Genomic DNA, 21,305 nt, shown 5'->3' on the forward strand with positions numbered 1-21,305 from the left:
AAACAGCTGCCATGTTGAGCAGCTAGCTTGGCAGTAATGTACTGTGTAACTCTAATGGGTCTCTGTAGCATGCTAGCTCAGTCAGATAACTTCTCATACTGCAGTCCAGTACTCTGCAGCTTTAAGAGACAATTCTGCATTATGACGGTGTATAATAAGATAGAATGACAACATGTTATCAGCGCCAAATATAAACCATGAGAAGAACGGATCACTGCAAACTGCAAAGTGTTTTCCGTGGAATTGAGTCCTCTCAGCAGATGTCTTCTATAAATAGTGGGGCTATGAAGCTTTTATTGAATAATTAATTGCAGGTTTGTGTTTACTTTCATTTGGCAGCATATTAGATCGATGTTGACCTTGATTAATGACATTTAATTTTGGTGTGCTGGATCTGATATAGTCTGATCGATTGTTCATTGATGATAATGACCAGCAGAGTTCTTCTCCTCTGTCGTCTAAAAGATGTTTAAAAAGAACAGAGGTAGTATTAATTTTAAATACTGCAATGCTGATATTGTCCCCAAGGGCCCCCTTATCATTGACTGCATGTCCCAAAGTTATGCCTGTGACAGTTAGTCATGAGTTTTGTGTCAAGGAATCACTTTTCTGTGTGAGTGTTATTCAGGATGCTTCTTGGCCTCAGGCTACAAAATGCCTGCCTAACGGTCGTATTTGCAATTAGATTTTTCTGTGGATGTGGACATTCTGCAAATGTGTTGAACACGAAAAGCCTGCAGAGAGTTTTTGTTCAAATATAATGGAAATAATTTAAAAAAAAATGAAGGAGACATGTAGTGCAAAATGCACTTTTTTAATGGCTTTTCATTGTGGATATGTAAATATGTGTCCCCAGATATGACACCGTCCTCTCTCTTCTCTCCGGCTCCATCTGAGAACGTGTCCTTGTTTCTTTTGATGGTAGAAATGCAGCTAAACACAGCTGAAGTCTGCTACAGTGGTTCAGTGTGGAGCTTCATCATTGCCTCATCACCGCAACATTAAAGCATGTGAACATATTCTAATGGAAATGCTAATAAAATGGCGCTCTCTAACCACAAGCACATAACAGTGTACAAGCAACCACTATATTTTTGTAATAACTCATGAGGAGTACGACTCACTAGTGATGGCCAAATGAAGCCTCATGAAGCATTTTCTTTATTTTATGAGCCCACTAGATGGCGCTCATGGTTTAAAGAGAGAGGCTCAAAGAATGGCAATTCAGTGTGCTTTCAACCTTTTGTTGGACAAAAAGCACCATCTAGTGGGCTCAGAAAATAAAGAAAATGCTTCATGAGGCTTCATTTGGCCATCACTACTACTCACCCTGTAGCTCTAGAGGGGCTTCGTCAAGTGTGAGAAAATAGGCCTGATGATGCTGCAGTGATCATCATTGTTATCTCAGCTTGGACTTTGGAACTACGTAAAACATTTTGGTCAGTTGAGTTGGAGTCCCCCCCCCCCCCAAAAAAAAATGATTAGGTGCAACAGTATTTCCACTAGTGTCATCTTTGCCACCACGACAAACCATTTTTTTTTCTTTTAATCAACTTTTTCCCCACACTTTATCAGACAACAAAAGTTCAGACATCTTTAGAACTTATTAGTTCATTACAGTACATGTGAGAACATGCCGACCACTAGTGATGGCCAAATGAAGCTTCATGAAGCATTTTCTTTATTTTCTGAGCCCACTAGATGGCGCTTTTTGTTCAACAAAAGGTTGAAAGCACGCTGAATTGCCATTCTTTGAGCCTCTCTCTTTAAACCATGAGCGCCATCTAGTGGGCTCAGAAAATAAAGAAAATGCTTCATGAGGCTTCATTTGGCCATCACTACCGACCACACATACTGATAAAGGCAAATAAGTAAAGATAGGAAATAGAATAATACCAATTGGATGCTTGGATGCCTTCAGATGCTTCAAAAACAGAAGGGGATCTACTAATTTCCATAATTGCTTATCCTGTTACAGGATTGATGGGGGGCTGGAGCCTGTCCCTGCTCTCATTGGGTGAAAGGCCGTCCGGGGTTCACCCTGGACAGGTCACCAGCAGGGGTGGGTGTTATGGCCCTTAAATAATATCACAATATTTCAGGGCATTTTTGGGATAATGATATTGTTGACAATATGACAAATTAGTAAAAATATATATATATATTTTTTTAAATTAATTTAGGAAAACAGTATTGCAACAAAATAAGTGATATAGTTTCACAGTTTGCTTCAAATATTCATTAAAAACTGAACTAAAATGATCTCTCATTTCTTTAGTTTGTGAACAACAACAGTAACTCAGAGCGAGATTCAGATTCTGTTACAATAATAATAGTTCAACTGAATAAAATCGACCACAAATTACACATTTAAACAGCTCCCAAATACAAAAAATGTCCCCTGGGATCTATATATATAAATCAACAGGTGATTTCCTTCTTTTAGTAAAATCCTAAATGATTGAGTTGTTTCTTTTTCCACCTGGACCTTTATGCTCTGCCATTTCTCCTCTAATCATCACACTGTAACCTGTGACAGGCTGTTATGATACCACAACTATCACACATTCACATATATGGAGTTTTTTGTCGAGCTGCAAGCGTCACGGAGGTTTACATCACCAAAGGTTAATGACACAATCAGAGATGAGAGGGAGAGACGCTGTGCTGCTGCCAGAGGAGCCGCTGACTGAGTTCCCTCTGAGCGCTAAGAGAAGTAAAACATTCAGGACGCCACAGTTTGTTCCACACTTGTACTCCTCTTTTTGGAACCACTGCGGAGTCTGCAATTATTTTGCTTTCAGCCGTGCTTGTTGTTGCCGTGGGTAACAGTATGACGTCAATATGTCAGCAAGTTCAAATATTGCCAATATCACAAAATGAATTTGTCATATTAAAAAAATTCTACAGGTATAATAGTGAACGAGAGGATATGGCACACCCCTGGTCACCAGACGACCGCAGGGCTGACACACACACACACACACACACACACACACACACACACATTGTTCAGAGTGACTCTCACAGCTTCTACAGTGCATGATGACTTTCCTTATTCCTCCTACTTCTCCTCTACTCGTCCTATCCCTTTGTCTCCTCGCACACCCTCCCATCCTCTGGTCCTTTACAGCTTCATTTCACTCCTCTTCCTAGAGATTAACATTGTTCTCTGCTGCTGCAACAGCACACACTCAGCCTCCCGTCCATTTCCTCTCCTTCCTCCCTCACTCTCTCTCTGCTGTACGATCACAGCCTCTTTATTGAGTTTGTCCCATCCTCCACTCACAAACACACACTTTTGCTCTGTCTGCTCCCTTCGAGCTCATCTTGTAAATTATTCACTCCGACTCCTTTTCATCCTCCTCCTTTATCGCCCTGCACACTGATTTCCCCAGCCCTGCCTTCCTTCCCCTCCCCTTCTCATTTTTCTGTCTTCTTAGCAGCACAATGTCATTTCATTTCATTCCATGCAGCCACATGCACGCTTTAGTTTCACTGCGCTTCTTTCCTAATTACACTCTCTCTTCGTGCCCCAGCCATTCATGTTTCCTCGTGTCTTTTTTCATCTGTCTTCCAGTGCTGGGATTATAAATTAAATATCACAGGATGTACAAGAACACACATTAACAACATGATCAGAGGGCCAACATGATACATATAAAGTCACTGACTGTAATGCTGCCTAAGGTGCAGCTCAGTTACAAGGTTAGCAGAGGACAGCAGCTGAAATCTACTGTGGCTGCCACCACAGCTGACACACACTCTCTCACACACACACACACACACACACTATCCATTAGGTTTCAGATACTTCTGTGTGGCTGAAGACACGTTGGATAAAGTCAATGTATATACACATATATACTGTATCTGCATGTGTTCTCTCATTAGAACGTAAGAACCTGCTCACCTTAGATAAATATTTATGTAAAATATGTATTTTGTGTCATGACGAAAAGATTTTTGTATCTATGTGAGTAAGGATGTTTCCAACATCTGTTTTGTGAGCATGTTTAAGAATGTATAAATCTTACTGACGAGCTGCGACTAGTGATGGCCAAATGAAGCCTCATGAAGCATTTTCTTTATTTTCTGAGCCCACTAGATGGTGCTCATGGTTTAAGAGAGAGGCTCAAAGAACGGCAATTCAGTGTGCTTTCAACCTTTTGTTGAACAAAAAGCGCCATCTAGTGGGCTCAGAAAACAAAGAAAATACTTCATTAGGCTTCATTTGGCCATCACAAGCTGCGACCAGCAGAATACAGATATATAGCACCATGTTAACACCTACCGCCCTCTTTTGTTTATCACAGTTTTATTTACAGCTTGATTGAACATTGGTGTTTGGGATAAAACTGCCATGGAGCCCAGTTGAAGTCCTGAGTAAAGTCAGAGAGATTTAGCCTCATTATTTAAAGATTATTTTGTAAGGCTTAAAAGTGGATTTGTTTTGATTGGAAATCATCAAAATCCTTAAAATGGCATTTTATTTAAAGTAAATAAGGATGCACGATAATATTGGCACAGAATTGGCCAACATGCTTTTTCTTTTTTTGAACAGTTACTAAATATTGCATACATTGTAAAGTATTTTATTTCATGTCTCCATCTGCTGGTGGGCCGTCACGATAAGAGTAGTGATGGCCAAATGAAGCCTCATGAAGCATTTTCTTTATTTTCTGAGCCCACTAGATGACGCTTTTTGTTCAATAAAAGGTTTAAAGCACACTGAATTGCCATTCTTGTAACCTCTGTCTTTAAACCATGAGCGCCATCTAGTGGGCTCAGAAAATAAAGAAAATGCTTCATGAGGCTTTATTTGGCCATCACTAGATAAGAGCATGCATGTATAATATGATGATAATTCCAGGACAGAAGAGACTTGATGATCACTAAAATTAGGTGGGGGAAAAAGTGGATTTAATAATATTGGTATTGGTTATCTGTCAAATGAGTTGTTACCAATCGTCATATCGTATATCGGCAAAAAATGCAATATCGTGCATCCTTTGAATAAAAACTAAACCGGCTAACTAATCATTTTTTGTCATCATCATTTACTTTGTTTATCTAAAGCAATCAGTTTCCTAAATTAAGCAAAGACAACTGTTCAGTTAATTTGGACTTATTTGGTTTACTTACACTTTGCAAGTTCATTTTACTTGTCACTTTTTAGTTGCAGCAACTATACAGAATTAGATATATACAGCTAAATCTTATGTTTATTTAACCAATTGGATATAAAGAAAAAACACAACTTAAGACTTAAAGTTATAGTTGCTTTCATTTACAGGTCAATCAGTTTCCTAGATTTTTTTTTCAGGAACATCAATTTTTCAGATTTTACTCTTTTTTTTTTGTTAAGTAAATGAACAGGAGCTCAACCTGTCACACTGTGAAGTGGGATAATGTGATCATACCACTGGTTTCTACGACAGAGGGTCAGCGAGTGTTGAAGATAATGTGACAAGGAAAGAGGGATCTTTGTGTTGAGGCATAAATAATATTCACTAATGATACAGTATAATTTTGAAGGGCATTTCCACTGTGAATATTTTTGGATTAAAGCTGCTAATAGTCTATTAATTGTCCTAATATTTATTTAAGCATTAAGGATTTTAATGCCAGAAATTTAGAGGCATGTCTCAAAGGGCTTTAAGTTGCGCTCAGTGTCCCACTCTGAATTTTATTTTGGTGGGAGTGGAAAAAGCTTCGGAGGATTCGGTCAGTTAGAGTTCCAGGCTCTGAAGCCACATTTAAGAGGCTTTGACAGCGATCGGACCCCCGCTGAGAGAGACCGAAAGGGAGGGGATTATTTAATTCATCCACACTAAAACCACATACATCTCTAATTGGCTTGGAGAAATAAAAATTAAGCTCTAAATTAAGCGGGTGCAAAGCTGGAAAGATATTTTAATCCAGTGTAACTGGAGGAGACTGTCAGCAGTCAATTGAGTGAGAAGAGACATGTGAAGGGCTCTTCAGTAAATAAACCTGCAAAACAAAATATTTTGTGGATTTGAGGCTGCGTTTAAAGTCAGCATGTTGGCATTGCCATTATGATCGTGTTAGCATGCTAACATTACCATTTAGGACAGCCTCACAGAGCTGCTAGCATGGCTGTAGCCATGCTCTTAATCTGGTTTAATATTCACCCAAGACTACAAGCATTTTCTAACCTTGACCACGACACACACGAAGACACTGAGATTAGATTGTTTTGTTATTCATTGTTTTCCCGGTACATTCCTCTTGGTTGTAAAAGAGTTCTTGTCATGATGGTAAAAACAAAAAACATAATTCAGGCCGCATTATGTTTCATACAAAATATATTCTCTATTGCACACTGGAAGATGTTGAAAAGACTAAGGTCTGACACAGGCCGACATCTAAAGATGACGTGAGGTTTTGGTCACTCACTTAGATTTAACAAAGACTGAGGATCCTGCATAAATTGCAAGACTGCAACTAGATTCATTTTAAGATAATATCCCATCTTGCTCCTGGTGGAAAATATCATGCCAAACTCTCTTTAAGAACATATGACAGTTTAACAATAATTCAAATTTTTGTGTGTCCGCAAAAACACATAACTCCAGAAACACAAGATATAAGGCATCGACAGTATTCTAATCAATTCTGCATCAATATGAAAATAAACTATTTGTGTAAAACTTTACATTTTGGATTTTGTCGTCCCAACCAGCGTCAGTGGGTCAGTTGCCCGTGGGAATGAGAGGTGAACTGTTTCCAAAGTTAAGATTTCTCACTAAAATAAGTGCTGGTCGGTGGAGAGGGCCAAATGAAGCCTCATGAAGCATTGTCTTTATTTTCTGAGCCCACTAGATGGCGCTCATGGTTTAAGAGAGAGGCTCAAAGAATGGCAATTCAGTGTCCTTTCATTGAACAAAAAGCGCCATCTAGTGGGCTCAGAAGATGAAGAAAATGCTTCATGAGGCTTCATTTGGCCATCACTAGACTGGTCCGTGGGTCAGACACACAGGATTTAAACACTGACTCCTGTTCACTCCTTAACTCCACCAGTTTCCCCTCCCTTTCCATAGTCCAAGAGAACGGAGACTTGCTCATGTTCTTGCGCCTCCTCTTCATGGTTTGCTACTTCCTGTTTGGTGCTGGAGAGAGCGCAGCTATTGGCTGTTGACAATATTCAGGTCATGGGACTTCAGTATTTGCAGGAACCAAGACAAAAGACTTAAGATAATATTAAACATGTTTTTGTCGGAACATCAAGATGAGAAAAAGACTGACTTAAGACAGCTGAGACTGAGTTTTATGACGTCTTATAACCAAACGACTGAGATCATGTGAGTGCTACTGAAGAAAAACTCATAATTTTAGAGATTATTCTGAGACAGTGAAATCTCTTGAAAAGTTGTTTTGTAAGGCTGACATTAGTTGTATATTAAAAGTAAATAAGAATTTAACAACCTCTTGGTCTTGTCCCTATTAAAGGCTAGCATGTGCCCCATGTACTGGTAAACAGATACTATGTTCTATCTGTTGTGCGTACACAGATATGAAATATCATCCTTATCCAGTAGCACCAAGTGGTCTAATCCTTGGGCCGATCTCTTCTCTGTCTGTTTCTCCAGAGGTTCAACTTCGTGTCTCTCCCCACGGACGTCCTGGAGATCGAGGTGAAGGATAAGTTTGCCAAGAGTCGGCCGATCATCAAGCGTTTCCTGGGGAAGCTCTCTGTCCCTGTCCAGAGGCTGCTGGAAAAACACGCCATTGGGTAAGTTGAGTGAAGTGGGACTGTGTTCGTCATCAGTCCAAATATTACTCCAGTGCTGCATGAGTCAAGTCTGTGGAAGCTTTCCCACATACACTGGCCCACACAGACAGTGGATGAGATGAAGGCAGTGGGTGCTTGTTGCCAGTTTAAATCTCATGTGACCATCTGATTTTAGCGATGATTTCTTTCGCTGTTTTCCCATTCGTCTTCCTGTCTCTGCCTGCACTTTCACTTGACACACTCTCTCCTCTTTTCCTCTGTCTGTCTCTGTCTTCTCTCTCCGCAGGGATCGGGTGGTGAGTTATTCGCTGGGTCGCAGGTTGCCAACAGATCATGTCTGCGGCCAGCTGCAATTCCGCTTTGAGCTGACCTCTTCTATTCACCCAGGTATATAAGGCATAATGCCTCCTGGCAGTAGATACATGATCAATCTTGCTGTCCTCCCTTGGCTTTTAAGCCCTCAGGTCAACTTTCTCTCTGTAGGAAAATGTTTTAAACGTTAAAGCTTTGAAGAAAACTGGTGATTCTTACACACATATGATTATCTGTGCATTTAATTCTGAAATATTTAGTGGTAGATTATTGAATATCTGTTTATAGTAACTATGAAATGTGACAAAAAGATAAGAGATAGAGTTTTGTCGCAGTGTTCTTACATTTAGTGTGCTTTAGTTATTGCTTTTAAGACCTGAAACGCCCTCAGCAAATTATGCCAGCTGAATAATCAGTATCTAAAACTCAATAGTTTACAGTGCATGAGTAGATGCTAGGGATGTTCCTGGCAACAAATTTCCCTGTCGACTAAACGAAACTTTTAATTGAGACGAGTCAACTAGTCTAAAAAAGGAAAACACTCAATTTATTGTTAAGTATTTGAAACATTGTCTACAAAAAATATTGTGTGCATTAAGACTCCTTTGAAGCCTTTAATCACAATCTTCAACAACCATGTTGGATTTTAAAGCTGCCCTGTGGAGTTTTTACATATAAACCAATGTCCGTTACATTACAGCCACTGCCAAACGAGTTATTAGGATGATCATTGAACGCATCTCCACCACACAACAGTCTCTGGTTTGCTTAGAAGTGCTATTGCCTCTCAGGAGCGACATTCCCGCGCTGTTGCACAGGAAATGACGCATTTGACGTAGAGTTCAAAGAGCGCATACGCAGTTGGAAATGTCGGAGACGATGAGGCTATCAGAGGAGCTACTGAAAGATGTCTGAAAACCCAAAGAAACGGCCCAGGAAAGCTTCAGAATCCTCTGGAGCTGGTTCCGCTGGTCCTCCCCAACCTCTGTGACGTTCAGAAGAAGGAAAAAAGGCAAAACAAGAGAGTGACAAACGCAGAAATCAAACCAGAGTAAAGCCCGTTTCACTCAGAGCGCGCAAAGCACAGACCTCTGCCGACGAACCCATTCATTGTGTATGTGCTACCGCGGCGCAAGAGCGCACCGCTCTGCCGCTGAGCTGTCTGTATTGTAATGAATCACTCACGAGCAGGAGACCAGAGTAGCGTTCGGGAAAAAGGCCCGTTTATTTGTGCACTCAAAAAACTCCGGTAACACTCCAGGGGGGTAACACGTAAAAGTCTCCGTCCCAAACTCTGACTCTTCTAGCCTAGCACACACACTTCATACACACATACTCACTTACAGTACCCAGCGGGGCAGCCCTCCCCTCTCTGCTCCACCAATCTCCAGCCCACACACTGACTGACAGCTGACTCATACCACACTCACCACTGCCCCAGGGTCACTACAGTATATTTGTTCATAGCAAATAAAACAACGAAAATTATTGGGTGGTAAATAGGTGTGTCATTTAGCTTAAGCTCTGACCTCTGGATAAATAAAGCAAAAAGCTAACGTTAGCATTTTGAAGAGCGATGGACGAGACTGAGGCTGCAAGGTTATACGTCTGTGGACATCCACTAACAGCTTATCAACTAGTGTCAAAATACGCATTCATGCAGTCTAAGATAAATGAAAAAAAAACAAAAAAAACATTGCCATTAGTTACCTCATCTGACGAATCCATCTTCTTTTCCTTTTTTTCTCCCTACTTCTGCGGTGCAGGAGCGTCCCTCGTATTGTCGACGTCATCGAACGGCGCACCCTGACTGTTATTGTTGCAGTACTCGGAAAAACACGGCAGATGGCGCAAATGGGCAAAACTCCACAGTGCAGCTTTAATTGCTGCTTTAGAGTAGTGATTGCCAAATGAAGCCTCATGAAGCATTTTCTTTATTTTCTGAGCCCACTAGATGGCGCTCATGGTTTAAAGAGAGAGGCTCAAAGAATAGCAATTCAGTGTGCTTTCAACCTTTTGTTTAACAAAAAGCGCCATCTAGTGGGCTCATAAAATAAAGAAAATGTTTCATGAAGCTTCATTTGGCCATCACTACTTTAGAGACACTGCGCCGTGCGGTATGAATGTGAACATGACGGCAACTCAGTCAAATGTTAACCACTAAAATAACATCTAAAATAAATAAATTGCCTCTGAAATGTGGGGCACATTGAACCTTGCAGATTATCAGACAGAAATGATAGCAGTTCACTTTAAAGTTAATAAAACATGTAAATTTTAATTAAATTTCAGCTGAAATGAGACACATGTTGCTCCTTGTGGTATGAATGTAAACCCTGCTTAGTGAGGGCCAAATGAAGCCTCATGAAGCATTTTCTTTATTTTCTGAGAGAGAGGCTCAAAGAATGGCAACTCAGTGTGCTTTCATCCTTTTGTTGAACAAAAAGCGCCATCTAGTGGGCTCATAAAATAAAGAAAATGCTTCATGAGGCTTCATTTGGCCATCACATAATGTGCAGTGCACATTATCTGACAACAACTCACTTAAAGTTAACAAATAATATAACATCTCAGATTCATTGCTGCTGAATTCATTTTCTAGATCAAAGTACTGCCAAACCGCGCTAGTTTTGTGAGAGGACATCTTTCCAATTTAAAACTCCAGTCTACTACGGCTCTGTAGCACCCACTAGTGGTCGGCGACTGCATGACAGTTAAGCAGCCTTGTACATTATTAAAACACTTTTTGGTTTAACCAACTAATATTTCTGGTGCCGACTAGCGAGGGGGCGGACGTCTAATTGCACGCTTCCCTAGTAGATGCATGCTTCCTTCTGCGCATTGATACAGCTGGCAGATGTAGTTTGGTAGAGAAATAGTTCCTACATTACTCACAACAAGGTCTGTGTTTCATCTCAACTTAGGTCATGATTTCTTGAAAGAGACATTGCTGTCGAGTTTTTTAAATGTATGTTTTCAGGCAGTTCTCACAAACTGTTCGTGTTTTTCTACGAAAGTAATGCACCTGAATTATATGTCACGTATTCTGAAAGGCTGTGATCCAGGACCAATGCACTGACGGGAGTTAACAAGGAAGCAAACCCGAGAGGGCTTGTTAGGTTGCAGGTTGGGTTGGTGGATGGGTCACAAAAACAGGGACTCTCCCCTGGGACTTTACTCTGAGTCTGTGTACAGAACCGTGTGAAGTAATTTTAAGGTACGACCTCGCCATGTTTCTTGTCCAAACCTAACCACAGTAACTTTACCTCCCTAAACCGAACCTCTGTAACTTTATTTCATTTGTGTAAGTGTACATTTAGGATGTTATGTTAAATTTATAGGACATCATTCGAGCTGTACGAAGAGAAAATGTTGATTTTTTTGGCATCTCCAATACTGGGCATCACACAACAGAACAATTTAGATTGATAAATAGCACTACAGGCAAAAGAAGGATATGTATTATTGATTTTGGGGTGAACTGTCCCTTTAACAGGCAAAATCATCAAAGCCAAGCACCTCTGTCCAATTTTGAAATGAAACTGGAATAAATCTGAGCCGCTTTGTCCATGGTCCAATAATCTAAACAATCTGTCGCTCCTAAGTGCTAAGTTACTGAGGTGATTATTAATTCAGGAGCACAAATCTGTAATTCATGCACATGATTTATTAATTTGTCATGCAGATTAGTTTTTTGTCTCCATGACACCTGCCAGGCTGCGTACAATGCTGTGCAGAGGAGGAAGAAGTGCAGATGAAATATGGAAAAAGAATCTCCTTTGGTGTCACTATTTTTAAAGCGGAAGACATCAAAGTGTGTTTCCAGGTTCTGAAGAGTTCCTCTGCATATGTGATCAATAGTGTAAAGCCTTTAGTGTCTCCAGAGGGAGCTGTGTGAAGTCTGATAAATGTCCTCGAGTGATCCGCTGTCCTCAGCGTTAGGTGAAGACTTGCGAGTTTGAAAAGTAAAACAGTCTGGAGGTGTTAGAGAGAAGTGAGCTTATCAGACTTCTGTCGCCTGCTGCTCATTTCTACTGCAGGCCAAAGGCTCCAAGCTCCATCAGCCACCACCTGCATAACACACCTGAATCATCAACTAAACGGTCAGAGGTTGTGTTGCATTGTGGGTGATGTAGGCATCAGGGTTAGAAGAGGAAGAAAAATGTGTAAAATATGTAGATTTTTGGTTCTGCTGCGTCGACTTTGTGGAGTGCTCTTTTAATAAGACCAGGTCAAAACTTATGTATGGCTGGATCATTTATGAAACGCTAGAAGGATTTTATTTTGAAACTCCAGGTCACGTACTTTAGTCCAGCCCAAAAAAAATCATGTAAATTCATGTTAGAATTAAGAAGAATGCACCTTTTCTGCTTTCTGTCTGGAGCTGAACCCACGTATCATTTAACACAACCTCCCCTCTTCAGCTTTAGTCGGGGATGTACGTCCCCGCGTGGCTGATGGACGCTGCACAGCCATCAGCCACTTTCAGAGCCAAGCTCCGCCGATAATCAGCCAAACTGATTAATTAGTCAACCTCTAGTTACAGGTTGTCACTGAAGTGATGGCACCTGCTCTAACGTCTTATTTCCACTTCCTCCCCATAACGGTGGTGACACCTAGCCTGGAAATCCAGACCCAAATCTAGAAAGATTTAGGGTCTGGCTGTGAGTAATGAAAATGGCGCACCAAGCATGCATTTGTAAATATCACTGCACGCAATTGGATAAAACTACGACCAATCAGAACAATACACGGTGTGACATATACGCTTAGCTACCAGCGGAGCTAACTGGTAGATTAGACTCTTGCCATATCCGGTCGGCAAAACAGCAAAAACGTCCTTCTTGCAAAGGAAAGACTCGAGCGCCATCTTCTGTTCCTCTTTTAGAGAAAAAGCCAAGTCTAACTCGTTCATTGTAGCGGCCAAAGCCGTTTCAAACAACTGGTGTTCATCTGTAGCCATCTTGCAATGTTTACTGACTGATTCCGGACTTCGTCGTCGCAGCGCTGTCGTCATCTGTTTAGCTCGCCTCTGGCCCGCCTATATCAGATACACCGATGTGATTGGTGCAGCTCGGCTCCAACGGCATGGGTAATGAGCATCATTACTGATTGCCAGAGTGACTCGCTGTGCAAATTCAAATTGTGTTCTAGCGAGAACTCTGGATTTCCAGGGTAGGCGACACCCATTCCAGCATTGTAACACATAATATTAGGTAATGTTACTAATAAATTCTAGGGTTGTTGTCAGACAGACACGGGTGTTCCTTGAACAGACTGATGAGGTGATACTCTCTTTTCTCCGTCCAAAACTGCCATTTTAATTGTAGCTGGCTAGTTAGCTAGCTTGCTAACTCCACCATGCTTGTACGCTTACATTACGATGGTTACAGAAACAAAGTTGTCAGTCATCTGATGATAGCATTGTGCTTTCATACACTGTGACAAGAGTGTGTGGATGAAGCATTTAGTTGTTACTGCTGTGGTCCCGCCAAAAACCTCAGTGTACAAAACCCAATGTTACGCACGCCACAGCTGTAAAGAATCTGATAAACACAACACAATCTAACAGCACCAACTCTGCAAAGTAATTTCAGTGGACATGTTTCTTTGTGTTCTTTTCCTAGATGATGAGGAGATCTCCCTGGTCATAGAGTCAGCCTGTCCTGAGGGGGGAAATGCAGCAAATGACAACCATGTTGATGAAGACACACTTAGTGTGGGACCTGACATGCCTGACCTCCCCCTGGATGTCCCTCCTGACCCTGAGACCTCTGTGCCCTCAGCCTCCACAGCGGAAGCATCCACACCTGAGGAGGTCCGTCCTGCTGAGACAGAGGAGGCTGAGGTGACACCAGAGGTGGAGCAAGAAACTGTGGAGGAGGAGAGCACAGTGAGGGAGGAGCCCCCGTCTGTGGAGCCACAGGTTGAGCAGGAGGAGGGGGCCTCGGCTGAGCAGCAGGAGGGGAGCAGTGGAGAGGTGGGAGAGGAGGGAGGAGAGGAGAGGCAGCAGGATGAAGGAGAGGGGGAGCAGAGAGCAGAGTCTGCACCACCAGCTGAGGAGGAGACGACAGCAGAAGAAAAGGAGGATGGGGAGGAAACATGGCCACAGCCAGACTCTGACAATCCTGTAGCAGTAACAGTAAACAGTGGGGCTGCTACTATGGAGGCCCCCACAGAGGGAGACACCACGTCCCAGGAGGCCCCTGTGGAACCAGCTGAAGGGGCCCCACAGGAGGTGACACAGGGAGAGGAAAGAAACTGTGTCCCCTGCACCTGCCCATCCATCTTCTCAAACTACAACTCCCACGCTCCCTCGCGCCGCAAAAACCGCCCCTGCTCCCTTCCCGTGTCGGAGCTGGAGACGGTGATCGCGTCGGCCTGCGGTGAACCGGAGACGCCTCGGTCCCACTACATCCGGATCCACCACCTCCTCCACAGCCTCCCCTCGGCCCAGCACAGAGCTCCCAGCCAGGAGGACGAGGAGGAGACAGGGGAGGGAGAGAACACAAGCACCACACAAGATACCAACTCCACATCACCAACGCTTAAATCCTCGAAAGATCAGGACGTGCAGGAGGACGAGGACGAGGAGGATACAACCCAGTCCCCCTCTCAGGTACACACAGTCGTTATAGAGGCCAAAACCTGTCCTCAAGTTACAAGATAATCACAAGTACATTAAGTTGAAGAAAAAGTAGTTGTCATGAAATCTACTACAGACATTTATGGTGCCCGGACAGTGAATCCTCATGGCTTTTCATCTAGCACCACCATGAGTTATCAAAGATAACTAACATGTTTCATGATACAGACCATAACAAACTTTATTTATTGCCTTTCTAAATGTCTGTGTGTTCCTGCAGGTCCCAGAGTGTCCAGGCCCCTGCTGCCGTCGCTCCCTACCCCGCAGCCTCTCCATTGAGCGCCTCTCTGAGCTGAACCAGCTCCTGGAGGGTGAGGGAGGAGGAGGAGGACACACAGTGGTCAGGAGGATCTCTCCGTCCTGCCTGGAGAGCGAGGAGGGGGATTCCAGTAACGGAGGAGGGAGAAGAGTCGGCGGGAGCACCCACAGACATCCCGGTGAGAACGAGTGCGAGTTCTGCGACACCTCCTGCTACAGCACTTCCTGCTACAGCACTTCCTGTTACAGCACGTCGTGCTACAGCAACTCGGGCTACGAGGGGAGGAGCCGCTTCTGCAGCCACACACGCCTCTCCTCGGTGGACAGCAACAGGCTCTCCGGCAGCACTGTGTTCTCCTCGCAGTGGACAGCAACAGGCTCTCCGGCAGCACTGTGTTCTCCTCGCAGGACGAAGATGAAGATGAGGAGAGCGCCTTCGAGTCGGTGCCTGACGCCGGCCACACGCCAGAGGGCCAGGAGGTGGGCGGGGCAGGAGGAGAGAGGAGGACGGGGAGATGGAAGGAGGCCAGGAGAGGAGAGCAGGGGGAACCAGCTGTAGCGGGGCCCAGCGACAGAAACAACATCGGTAAGAGAAACTTGACCTTCTCATTGGTCGTCTGCTGGAGTCTCATTCTGTGTTACAACTTCAACATGCACATCCATACAACAGCTGGAGCTTCAAGTGGACAGCAGCTTTGTTTTGGGATCATGTGTTTGGTTGTGTGTGCACGTGTGTGTATCTGTCTGTCTGCAGCTAACCTCACAAACTACTGGACCAATCAGCCTAATATTTAGTATGTACATTCACACCTGCTGCTTTTCAACATCAGTTAGAGACTCGTCTTCAAGCAGGTAGCCCTGTTGTAATGGAAATGCAATGCTGCTGCGCTGGGCTGACAGCCCAAACCAAACCAAGCCCATGACGGTGGAAAAGGGGTGATATCGTATCTATATTTCACATACAGTGCCTGTTAGCAGGAGAACGTGATCCGCTCTGTGAAAGCTGCCATGGCTCTGACAAAAATAGACCGGGCATGTTTATTTATTAACCTCTGGGATGTTTGTGAAACGTGCCGTGGTGGATCTGCTGAAATACCAAGAGCTGTCTAGAGTGGCTGTGAGGTCTGCACTCTCCTGAGTGCACTTTTCTAGTTTCCACTGTTCATTGGTCAATGCAGACTCAAATCTTCCTACATGTTTACTTGTCTTTTTGATAAATTAAGCAGTTCCATCTGTCATATGTCAGTAGGTAGTTAGTGACGGCCAAATGAAGCCTCATGAAGCATTTTCTTTGTTCTATGAGCCCACTAGATGGCACGTTTTGTTCAACAAAAGGTTGAAAGCACACTGAATTGCCATTCTTTGAGCCTCTCTCTTTAGTTCAAGTTCAACTTTAAGTTCAACTTTATTTATATAGCACATTACACACAACAAGGTTGATTCAAAGTGCTTTACACCGAATACAAAGGAAAAACAAATCAACAATCAAACAAACAAGCAATTAAACACTATATACAGTTAAAAGCTAAAGAAAAGAAATATGTTTTAAGGTTACTCTTGAAAGTGTCTATAGTGGGGGAGAAACGGATAGGGGGAGGAAGGGAATTCCACAGCTTTGGGGCAGCTATTGAGAAGGCCCTGTCCCCATAGCACTTTGTCCTTGTTCTGTGGACAAAGAGTAGTTGTTGGTCAGAAGACCTCAGTGCTCTGGCAGTGTGATAAGGGGATAGGAGTTTGGTGATATAAGGGGGGGCGAGACCATTTAATGCCTTAAAAACAAAGAACAAAATTGACCCTGTAGGTGACAGGCAACCAGTGTAGGGAGGCAAGAATAGGAGTGATGTGATCTGACTTTTTTGACCTTGTTAGTATTTTTGCTGCTGCATTTTGAACTAATTGAAAATGGGATAGGGGTGACTGAGGTATACCAAGATATAGTGAGTTGCTGTAATCAAGACGGGATGATAAGAAGGCATGGATGACTTTCTCCAGGTCGGCGGAACTGAGAAATGATTTGAATTTGGAGATGGTGCAGAGCTGCATGAAGCCTAATTTTACTACTTGGTTGATTTGTTTATCAAAGGGTGAAATACTGTTTGTTAGATGCTGTGGACCAAATAAAATAACCTCAGTTTTATTTTCATTGAGCTGGAGAAGGTTTGTGGACATCCAGGACTTGATATCTGCAAGACAGTTATTGAAGTCTGTGAGTTTGTTATGGTTGTTAGGCTGTAGGGGGAGGTAGATCTGAGTATCGTCTGCGTAGCAATGGAAAGAAATATTGTGTTTTTGGATAATTTGGCCTAACAGAAGCAAGTAAATGGAAAAAAGGAATGGACCGAGAATGGAACCTTGGGGAACACCACAAAAGGAAGAAGATGAGTCACTGATGGAAACACTGAAGGATCTGTTTGATAAGTATGATGAAAACCAGTTTAAGGCAGAACCAGAGACTCTTTAAACCATGAGCGCCATCTAGTGGGCTCAGAAAATAAAGAAAATGCTTCATGAGGCTTCATTTGGCCATCACTACTTAGCAGCAATCTTGTGCTTTTTGAGGCCATCACTACTATTAGGCTGTCAGTGAAACACACTTCACACCAGGGGCGTAGCACCAATGGGCCTAAGCATAAGTAGCCTCCGTGGACCCCCAGCCCTTCCTCTCTTGATCCATGTGTCTCTCAAGCATCTTTTGAGTGAGTTTGCTTTCTCTCTTTCTTTTCTTTATGGAACTGCAATTTCTCTTTCTTGAGGAAAGACATGACAGTGTTAGGCCCAGTCCCATTTTTACCCCTTAAATCTTCCACTTGGTATTGAGTGCCCTCGTTTGCAAGATAACCCTTGATGAGGGAAGTGAGAAATATTAAGGTGGAGATCTTTCCCTAAGAAATGAGACACCACTTAATGCAAATCGGTGTGGCCGACGTGCAGGCATACGTCACGTGTAGTAGCGATGCAAGATACCGGTAGTCATGCAGGTCTGAAAATGCGGCTCCAGCGCTTGTGTTGTGGCGTGTGCTATGTGTATTCGTCTCCATCTGAAGAATCAATCAATTCANAAGTGAGAAATATTAAGGTGGAGATCTTTCCCTAAGAAATGAGACACCACTTCATGCAAATTGGCGTGGCTGACGTGCAGGCATACGTCATGCGTAGTAGCGACGCAAGATACCGGTAGTCATTCAGGTTTGAAAATGCCGGCTCCAGCGCTTGTGTTGTGGCGTGTGGTATGTGTATTCGTCTCCATCTGAAGAATCAATCAATTCAGAAATGCTGAAAACAGGAGGCGCCTACGACGTCTTCTAGTTCCAATCGATTTTGTTCGAGTAAGTCGATTTGTTTAAATATTTTGACGCTGTGTTCAACCGAGTTGCTGATGAGTTTACGCTAGTCCAACCATCTGTTGCTTGTATAGCCTACATTCAGATCGTACAGCAACAAATTGTTTTCCGAAACTTGCTGAAGTTGCTGACTTCACAAGGTGTTCTGGGAAATTTCATCTTCCACTTTGTTGAAAGTGTGGGTCGGGTTCTGGGAAATTTCATCTTCCACTTTGTTGAAAGTGTGGGTCGGGGCTCCCTTGGAATCTAGGGCGAGTTCTGTTTTGGGACACCACTAGCCTAAACGTGAACGCGCACAACCAAGTGCAAGTGGGTATTTCTAGGGGAAGTGTGGGTATTGGGACAGGCCCTTAGTGTAGTCACTCGCTCGGCCTAAGCTGCGTTTTGTCAGCTTTTAATGTGAACTTATACAGGAAGTGTTGAGTTTAATTGACAGTAGTTTAACAGAAATTGACAAAACGGCAAAGTTAAAGCAGTTATCAATTGTTAATAACAGAAAACAGCATTTTTGAGTTAAAAATGAAGCACAGCAGAGTGGTATGTTGTCTGCTGTTTCACCAATGGAATTAGTTCAGTGGAAATGTAAATATCCTTAATTTACCATGAGAGCCAGTACAGTCCAGGTAGTTCCACCTGACTTCACACACAGCTTTTATTTGAGAATACACTCTAAATGACAGCCACAACTGCTTGTCAATGTTAACTATGCCCGGGCAAACCAGCAGCAGAATTCTTTATTTGATCTGATGAATAATGACGCTGATGAGAAAAAGGTATCAGGGAATTCACTGTGAGAATGGCGAGGGAGCATTCCTCATGCATGTAAAGGTCATTAATGAATGGAGACAAGCTCTAAAGTCATTAACATTGAACAGATAGAAACATATTCTATATGTGAAAAGGGCTTAGAAGGAGGAAAGGTAACACTGACAAACAAAAGATCATATTGAGGCACAACTCCAGTAGAAACAGTAACTGTAACTGTAAAATTGGTCTGCTTCATGTGATCTGCAGTCAAATAAGAATTTGACTGGCGTTGTTTTGCTGGATATGTCTTCATGTTTAATACTGTATTTGTACATTTTAAATGACGACTGTTATAGACTGGGATAGAAAAGTAGGTCACACACACACACACACACACACACTGTCTTGCAGAAACAAAATGAAATTCCCCTCCTCTGAAATGCAATCAGCGCATTGCCGACTCCCTGCCAGGTTTGTTCTTTCAAATGTTTTTTCTCCCATTTGCACCAAAACGTCAAATTAAATTTGGTCCAGTTCCAAATTTCAACATTATTTGAGAGCTTGAATAAAACCTGGAGTTTGTCTCTGCCTTTGTGCTCTACAGCAAATATGATACATTCACACTAACTCATATAACTTAGAATACTGTAGCCTCTGTGCTGAGTTCAAGAGTCCTTTTAAAATCAGATGCAAATTATTTTAAACGTGGGCGTAAGGGAGACAAGATTTGGGTCTTTTGCCTCCTCCAGCATGAGTTAACATGGTGAAAGACCAAAATGCAGCAGAGGGAACGAGCGTGTGAGTAATGCTACGATGAGCACAGAGTTGTAGCTATTTAAAGATATCTGCAGAGTGAGTGTCGTTGTGGACAGTAAGTGTTTTTGGTTTAAACTGTTGGAGTCTGTGTTGACCCTGTGGGTGTGTACTGGACGGCAGCTCTGCAGGAAACCTGGAGCAATTTGAAGCTCTGTGTTAAAGTCAGTAAACATTTACAGCGTGCCATTAGCAGGTCAGAAGTTTACAGTAAAAAGCCCCAGTTTGAGTAATAATGATACTCATTGAAATAATAATTATGATCCAGTGATACAGAGTTTCCTCCCTGACCTCCCATGCATTCATTTCATTTAAGCCGTTATGAGTCATTTATATCTCTCAGCTCATGCATATCCTTTGTGTAATTAAAGCAGAGGTCACAAAACGTCTGATGCAAAGGGCGGTTAAAAAAAAACATTAATTTGATGATCATTTCCAAATTCCACCAGATCTCACACTGGATTAATTAAACATTCCTCTTCCAAAGCAGCACACTGAAACACTGCGAGAGGCAATTTACCAGCTTCAGTTTGAGAACACAAAGTCTCCTTTCGTTCCTCGTATTTAAATTCACAATAACTACACACACTTTGGTTTGCCAAGGCCAGGGGTCAGCAGCCTTTACCACCAGAGGAGCCATGTTTGGTCCAAAAACTTAATTAAATCTGTCTGGAGCTGCAAAATGAATTTGAGCCTAATAATAAAGGTAACACAGCCTTATTAAGTCTAAATGAGCTTATCATTAGTGAAAGGTCTAATCATTGTTTTACCTTAAGGTGGCCACTCTGCAGTAAGGTATTGATGAATATTTGGTACAAATCTGTCTATGCACGACTGAACTCAGTTTTTTCTTCCAAGACTCCTCCTCTCTGGATTTGGAATCCACAGCTAGCCTCGCTAAGGAGACTCAAGACAAACCACTGCTCTCAGTGTTCAGTGGTTACATATTTTTACAACTGGATAATGTAAGAATCACTGTAGGTCTACAACAGTAATAAAAGAAAAAGAAAATGTTAGAAAATAACCGTGATTTGTTTCCATGTCGCCTAATTTTTGGTCAAAGCCGCAGGGAGCCATTGGAGAGGGGCTAAAGAGCCGCATGTGGCTCCGGAGCCACAGGTTGCCTCCTCCTGACTTAAGCCCCTTTTACACTGCCAGATTTTCTGCGAATGTTGGGCTGTTTTGCCGGCCAGCTGCGAGCGTTTATACACACAGAGGCGGAATAGCGAGTTGATCCTTCCGCAACGGGAGGGGCTGTTGATGACTTGTGGGAGGAGCTGTTGATAACACCGCACCTGCGAGCCACTGGCGGTGGATAAACAGGAAACAGCTGATAGCAGGAATTAGCGAGCAGCTAGTAGCAAGAGGGAAACACAAACCTGACAGACACTGTAAAGATGAGCAACTGGGGAGACAAGGAATTGTGCGC

The 21,305-nt window shown here is 42.8% G+C and overlaps 1 protein-coding gene across 1 annotated transcript in view; it reads left to right on the top strand.

Moving 5' to 3' along the window:
* LOC126397360 (E3 ubiquitin-protein ligase HECW1) overlaps window positions 1-21,305 on the top strand; it is a 99,103-nt gene that overhangs the window by 39,861 nt on the left and 37,937 nt on the right. Inside the window, exons 7-11 of the mRNA XM_050056066.1 lie at window positions 7,617-7,759; window positions 8,046-8,146; window positions 13,699-14,690; window positions 14,938-15,308; window positions 15,353-15,561. Of these exons, the coding sequence (XP_049912023.1) occupies window positions 7,617-7,759; window positions 8,046-8,146; window positions 13,699-14,690; window positions 14,938-15,308; window positions 15,353-15,561 (1,816 nt within the window). The remainder of the gene's footprint in view (window positions 1-7,616; window positions 7,760-8,045; window positions 8,147-13,698; window positions 14,691-14,937; window positions 15,309-15,352; window positions 15,562-21,305) is intronic.

The sequence above is a fragment of the Epinephelus moara genome, chromosome 11 (assembly GCF_006386435.1).
Source record: "Epinephelus moara isolate mb chromosome 11, YSFRI_EMoa_1.0, whole genome shotgun sequence".
NCBI lineage: Eukaryota > Metazoa > Chordata > Actinopteri > Perciformes > Serranidae > Epinephelus > Epinephelus moara.